This window comes from Photinus pyralis, unplaced genomic scaffold (assembly GCF_008802855.1).
Source record: "Photinus pyralis isolate 1611_PpyrPB1 unplaced genomic scaffold, Ppyr1.3 Ppyr1.4_LG4, whole genome shotgun sequence".
NCBI lineage: Eukaryota > Metazoa > Arthropoda > Insecta > Coleoptera > Lampyridae > Photinus > Photinus pyralis.
Window position 1 is genome coordinate 18479740 of NW_022170511.1, and position 7654 is coordinate 18487393.

The following is a 7654-nucleotide window of genomic DNA, read 5'->3' on the forward strand; positions in this document are numbered from 1 at the left end:
ATGACTGTTCATATTATGTACGTAGGCTTGTACGAAAATGTACATTCTATGGACGTACATCACAACTTCCTTATTTTCATCCGTGATTGTACGTACAAAGTACGTACATGTTTTGTACATGGACGTACGTACGTGAAAAGTACGAAAAATGTACTTGCTATGTACGTAGTGTGCTATATGGGATAATTAAATAAGCCTTATAAACTGGTGAGTATATTTATTGTATAGTAAAAATCAAATCTTGGTTGCATATTGAAATATACATACCCCCTTGTAGCAGGATTCTTTTAACATATATGCGTAAGATTAGTGCCGTACTTACAGGATGCGGCGATGCGGACTTCATCGAGTTCGTGTATACCTACTATGTTACTCACAATATGTTACTTTTAAGCTACTATTAAGCAGAAAACTAATTTTTACTTTCTCTGTTTTATAGAGTATTTGTCTTTAATTGAGATTAATTGGCAATTTCCACACCAGATAAAATTATTTTCGAAGTGTTTATTTGCTTCTTATAAGGCGCACTATGGTGTAATAACTAATAACTAATAAGTAATAAGATTATTGCATCTTATAGTAATAGCATTCGTAATAAAATTAACATTAAATTATGGAAATTGGAAAGATACGAACGGTGGATTGTTGTAAGCAGCGCACTTTGGACGCAGTTTTTAAATTCTCAATCCAATGCCATTGCGAAACGGAACGCAATTGAAGGTCTCACAATTAGGTAGGTACCTCATCATATCGTAATTATTAACATGACAACTAAAAGGCACGTGCATGTCGAGGCGGTCTTTGATTTCGCCGCGCCTTTAGGGTAGTATGGCTTCAAACCACTCCTCTTAGATACTAACAACTAAACCCCTCTCTACATGTACACATTAACTCAACACCTATTATATTAAATTTATGCCATATCATACCGTTTAACTTGTGTTACAAAAGTCAGCGCCTCACACAATGACGGATAATTTGCATATTTGCTTTCACAATGTTATATTGTTACTACAATAATGCCCCAGATATATTCAGATGTTCTTTAACCGACTCGTTCGGAAAATATTGGTCATTAAAATCGGGGAAAATTATATCGAATGTCTTTCATTTATCAAACCCTCTTTTTTATCTTCGTCAACTACGTTTTCTTTTCCCTCTAATCGAGTAATTACGCGCTCAATTTTAATTCCTGTTTTAATTTTAACACCTGGTTAACGTGCGCGCATAATAAGAAACCTTTCGATAAAATTTGGGTGCTTGTTTTTCAATCTGTAGAGGAAATTTTCTCACGCGTGAGATTGAAATGTGGCGTTCGGACAACGGGGAGGGTCTTAGTTTTCACGACGCATTAGGTGTGCAATGCATAATCCAAATGTTACCTGTGACATATGTTTACTTCTCTTAAAAATGACGACACAGATGCGATCTCAGACGACACTTTCCTCCTGTTCTCGCTCTTCAAACTAATTCGTAAAGTGGAGAGCGGGAGATTCCTCGTCTGAAAAGTATCCACAAAATATTTCTACCTATACATCTTACAATGACTGCATTAACACTTCTTATTCTATTAGTACTACGAATCGGATCAATTAGGAGTAAAGTGGCCTGTAATACACTCAATCAGGGATCTTAGCTAAATATAGGAATAGGTACGTGTGATACTCTTTATAATTTTTATTGACCTGCTAATTTTTTTAATACATATTAGAATTATTTACATGTGTATTCAGCAGGTTTTCGAAAAACAGATGATCTGACATTCCTCTTCAATGGAAACAAACTTGTTAACTGTTGAGCTTCAATTTCAGATTTATATGCAGCTGTTGTCTGTCTGATGATTTCGTTGATCAAAGACCTTGACGATGTCCATATAGCACGTCACTACGTATCTTGTACGTACTTCTTTCGTACATGATGCGTAGGTACATTCGTCCATTCCATGTAGAAATCACGTACGTATTATGTACGTACTTAAACATACGAATAATAAGCAATACCTATACTTACACTGTGTATCTATACCAGTGGCGGATTTAAATTTTTTGCGCCCCTAGGCACACCGAAAGATATGCGCCCCAAAATAATCTTTAAATTGCAATAAATTTTAAAATAAAAATCAAATTATAACATGAAATTTTTAAAACTAATATGAAAAGAAACTATCTACCAATTCCAATTTATTTCATAATTTTGTAATAATCTTATTAATTATTAACTCGTTAGGGGACTTATTTTAAAACTTAAAATGTTACCTAAAATAAATATAGTACAAAAAATACCGCCCCCTAAAGCTGCCGCTCCTAGGAAAGTGCCTAGTGTGCCTATATGTAAATCCGCCACTGCTGATAGCATAAAAATACAATTGATATTGACGTACCTAGGTAAAGTGCGCCTGATGACGCTACTCTACTGAACAGGAAAGCCGTCCACTTCATTGACGTCTACTCTGTGCTACCCGATTCCCATTCGTTGCGCCTGTAACTTGTACAGTGTTACAGTGAGTAAAGGATGCACTCTCGATCAGCAACATGGAAAGAAAGTCCTCGAAAGAGCTCCTAGACGGTACTCATCACGGAGTTAATGAAGCTTGCCTTAAATGAAGAGTGGCGGCCAAGACTGTAGACAAAAGTAAGAGACAGAGGTAAGAGGGCACACTAACGGGATATCTCCAAGAAGCAATACGGACTCTGAGATACGTTGTACTGTAGTGCCTACTACCCTTATACCATGGATTTTCTGGGTCAATGGGCGTTGTGAGTTGATGCTTTGCTGTAGGAGTAGAGTTCCAAGAGCTTATATTAGGAAACGTCTCATCAAGATTGTTGTGGTTTTCAAAAAGTTTGTTACTATCGTAGATAGGTATGGTTGATCACCAACCATTTTTTCCTGCACCAGATAATGCTTAAAATGCTCACATTCCACTATCAGTTCTGTTTCGTTGACATCATTTGCATAAAATTCAGTCACTAACTGATGGGGTTAAACGTAATATCGGTTAATTGTTATAGAATTTCGGTGAGTTTCTACTGTATATCCGAAATCATTATATTCTGCAATTTGCAAAGATAATCATAAATCCTCCTGGTAATTACGTGCACATGGCACAATGTTTGCATTTTGTGACGAAAATGACCGGACTTTTATTTTATTGAACTGTAAAGTCAATGTCTTACCCATGGGCAAAACCTCAGTGTAATACCCACTTTAGGCTTTTTATCACTTATTAGGACTTTTTAACTTTCTAAATGGTAACCTTATATACACGATCTGCAGGATTTTAGAATTTCCGGTATCCCTTACTCTATGCATTAATTTTGTTTAAATCTGCATTTACTTTAAGGCGGCAGATTTTGCACTAAAATTTTTTCATTCACACAAACTTTTGGGGGCCCCTCAGGACTTCGGGGCCCTGGGCCCGGGCCCAGGTGACCCATGCCTAAAAACGGCATTCATCGTCCGACAATTACTTACGTGTAAAAGCTGAATTTTTTGTGTCCTTAAAATGGAAAAGAAAAGGATGCGTGTAACTTAAGCCATACTTAGTGTAAAGATTATAGACACATGTGCCCGATATCGAGCTGCTGAATCGCGATATCTCTCTTATTTAGGTTACATATGTTTCTTTCTAAATATAATTTTAAAATTTTAACTGGTCGCGCGCGCACCCACTGCTAGTCACGCCGGCTAAAAATCGCAATGTAAATTCAGTCTTTGTTAGCCCAAAACGCAATATGCGCTATTTCTAATCAAGAACGGTACCATATACGAGGCCCAGTCACATATATGTATTTGACCAAGACAAATATGCAATACCAGTTTCTGACTTACAAGTATTATACTAGGTACTAGATTTCTTGCCGACGACTTTCGTAAGTTAGTTTTTGACGGGACGAGAACCCAGCTTACAGAATGTTAAAAATGTTAAAACGCGGCACCGATACGCGAAATAGCACAGTTGCGACAATCAACGAAAAAAAAGATTTTTCGAAAGATCGACGCCATTGTGAATCTAAGCTATCTGGGATTTCTGGGAACACACAGAGACACATGAACAAAATTTCATAAAAATCCCTCCAGCGGTTCAGGAGTTGATACAACACATGTGCAGAAGATTTTTACATAGGTAAAGATTATACATTTAATAAATACGATTAAGCTTATTTGATACTATGTGGTTTTGCCAATTCATCAACAATATCGGCTACTTTTAACTACTGCAATAATTATAAAATAAACAAAAATGCGAGTAAAAAGGTAAAGTAAAGTCTATTTGCTTTGGTTCAATACATATGCGACATGCGCCTGGACTCGTATGAACACCACCACTTGCATCTACCATAATAATATGGGTGAACGCGTTAATTTTTACTGTCCGTGTAACACTTTTTCTTTGGTCCGCGAATACCCGCAGATGATTGTTTAATGGTAGGTCACACAATAAATATTCCCATCAGCCCCTCCAACGTAAAGTTCTCCATTATTCCCCATCGTAATTGAGGTGATTGGTACATCCAAAGGACACGTATCCACCAGTGTTAATTCGGAAGCAATCCTCCATCGCTTTACAACCTTGTCCCAACCGCCTGAATATAACCACTCTTGGTCTCCGTCTGAATGTCCACACAAAGCGGTTATAATTAATTCGTGCGCGTCCTACACATCATTTCAAAAAGAGCGAAATTGATTTGTAACCAAACTGTTATACCTTGGCTACGGCAATTTGCTGAAATTCAGACGCCTTTGAGTTCGAGTGGAGGAGGATGTCTTTGCCTCCACGATTGGTAAAACACAGTTTTTCTCCGATCACACAAACTGGTGATCTACCTTCTATAGCCTTCACTGTGGCCATCCGTTTGGTTTCTAAAATATCACACTATTAACAATAAGTTGTGTATCGGGATGTTACCTGGGTGAATTTCCGATACAAGTACATATAAATCTCGTGCGGTGTATATTAAATTTCCTAGTGCCAAAAGATCGGCAATTGGATGCATTATTTCCAAAACACCCACCATTGTGCTCTTACAAAATATTCTGACCTTCAATTTTAAATGTCTGATGCCATAGTTCTACGAGAGTCATTTTCACCTGTACTTACCAGCCCAGCATCGTCTCCCACATATAATTTACCGTCATTAAAATTCACTTTGTACATCTCGTTTGGTTCTTGAAGTACAATTTCTTCGCATTGTAAATTATTTAATGGCCATGATTTGACAAATCCGTCGTTTGAGCACGAATATATTCTATTATCTCCAATTGTAATTGAAAATACAGAACACGGATGAGCTATTACTTCATCTAGTAATTTCAGATTTTTATCCCATACCTGCATAAGAAAAATTAAACAATTGCAACATCAGAACCTTACGTAGCACCTTAATTTTCCCGTCGTCTGATGCGCTATACAGTTTATTATTATTAAAGATGAGAGCTGTTATATCTAAACTGTGTTTTTCTGTATCGTTTACACGTGATTTGATTTGCAAAGGCATATTGCATGCGTTATGTGCTCAATGAATGAATTCAGAAGTCTATGCTTATAGAGCTTAGCGTTTAAAATTAACTATAATATACATACGGTATATTTTTAGAAATCGTTCAACTTAGAGAACTGGTGCCAAGTTTTAAATCAAACATCTTTTATAGGCCTGAGTAGATACTATCAAATTTGATTAATGAAAGCATGTATGGTAATTGAAGTTCGAGTTAACTCGCGATTAGATCTGCATAATTGATTCATATTTCAACCACAATAGTTTTGTTCTCATCAATTGAGACCTAATGGACCACTTTTATAACATCCTTTGATCTTCTATAGTAGAAGCCCATTGATTATTTTTATGCCCAAAGGCAAAATCGATGTTATTTGTACAGCAGCATTCGTTGTTTGTAGTGTTTTGTAACTACCAAAAGTCTGAATCATCTACCCTTCATTCAGGAAATACCGGATTGGGCGTTGTGGTGCGAGTACATTTTTTGCCCCAAAACGCAAACATATACAAAAGCGTTCGTAGTGTTGTTGAGGATGACGTTCACAGGGCGATCTGATTAACCCTTGAAACATATGGACTGTTTTTCCACGACCGATTGCAATATTTTACTGGTTTACTTTTCTGATATGCGCACATCAAAATGAAGGATTTTGTAGAACCAGATTCAACCAGAAAGACACATACATACTCAATCTCATATAACTATTGTTATCGAATCTTTGATCGATACGTCAGGATCAACACGTATTAAATAAAACTATTGCTAAACCTAATTACAATTACAAATTGAACTTCCGGTGTCCACCATCGCACTGAGGTTTTCGCCGTCTTAATTTCTTTCAGGAACTTACACACTGTACCAATTTGGTGTCTCGGGAATATAAGTGTTCATCACGTTGTTTCTATATGTAGGGGTGTCTCTTCTTGACGGTGGGTCAGTTCAGCGCTCCTTTCTAGGTATAGGTACCTACTTGCATAGAGGAAATACCATTTTCTCTATGGTACTTGTTAGACCGTTGGGCTCGCTTGGTACAATTACATCGGGTATGACCTGGTTGTTTGCACTTAAAACAGACGTTATAGTTTCTAGATCGAGGATACTAACTCGCCAAATGTTCCTCAGTAGCACATTTAATCCAACGCACAGAAAGGTTCGGGTTAGCGCCTGTATTCGCAGTTATTATGGGCGACGACGCGTCTCGTGTTTTCTCGGTCGCACTAATTAGTAAACAAGAAAATAAGTTTACCTGTGATGCTCACAAACCCGTTTATTTAGTAGAAATCTTCTTTTATTATAAAGTATTGACAAATATAGGTAACATTTGTGATTTGAGCCTACTGTCTTTTCATCTTTTTGGCATTCGGCCTCGACCCAAAATTATACATACTTTTTTGAAGAAAGTGATAGTAGACAAAGTACAATTAATTGCCACTATTGCATTAATGATAATGTAAATAACTCTTTACGCAATTAATGCGTTAATAATTATGATGCTGCAATGTTATCTCCATAAAATAATAATAAATAATATAATAACTGCAATGTCAAAAAAATAATTAATAACATAAATTGCATTTTAATTAATTTTGCCAACGTACGGTCCCTAATCGTCATTGCTCTGGGGACTCGGCCTTAACGTAATTTAGGAAGAATACATTTTTTATATCATTCAATTAATTTAGGAAGCATTACATTTTGCCATTCACTCTATAAATTTTTTCAATCGTTTTCGGCGTAAAGCGCAAAATCGCAAAACAATTTTTAGGTACTTGCACTTTATAGTAGCACAGACAGTAGTTTACATCTGTGACGTAGTTTTGATTTAAAAAATCTGAAATGAGAACCTTATTTTAGAAAATAGAACATTCAATAACATCACACCTACTAACCAAACAATGCTATTATCAATATATATTGAAGCAAGTTAAACTAGTTACAGAATTCTTGAATTTTCCTCTTATTTTGTACAAACTTTTTGTTATTGCAGAAATTTATACATATATACTTACATAGTTAGTATACAGGATGTAGAACCCTAGGGATTTCGATGCTAATTTCTTTGTATCGAAATATTTTCTCCCCTAACTAATTTAGAGCAAAGTTGTAAATAAGTTTCTTGTGTTGCTTGAAAAATTCTGCGTCTGCTCATGTCCTC

At 36.2% G+C, this 7654-nt stretch overlaps 1 protein-coding gene across 1 annotated transcript; it reads right to left on the reverse strand.

Moving 5' to 3' along the window:
* Positions 1–3994: 3994 nt before the first annotated feature.
* Positions 3995–5666, reverse strand: LOC116169851 (UDP-galactose:fucoside alpha-3-galactosyltransferase-like). Its single transcript, XM_031486029.1, has 5 exons — positions 5382–5666; positions 5102–5332; positions 4910–5042; positions 4709–4863; positions 3995–4656 (listed from the first exon to the last, which is right to left on the reverse strand). The coding sequence occupies exons 1-5, from the start codon at positions 5496–5498 to the stop codon at positions 4423–4425; spliced, it is 870 nt and encodes a 289-aa protein (XP_031341889.1). The 5' UTR covers positions 5499–5666; the 3' UTR covers positions 3995–4422.
* Between the last annotated feature and the right edge of the window lie 1988 nt (positions 5667–7654).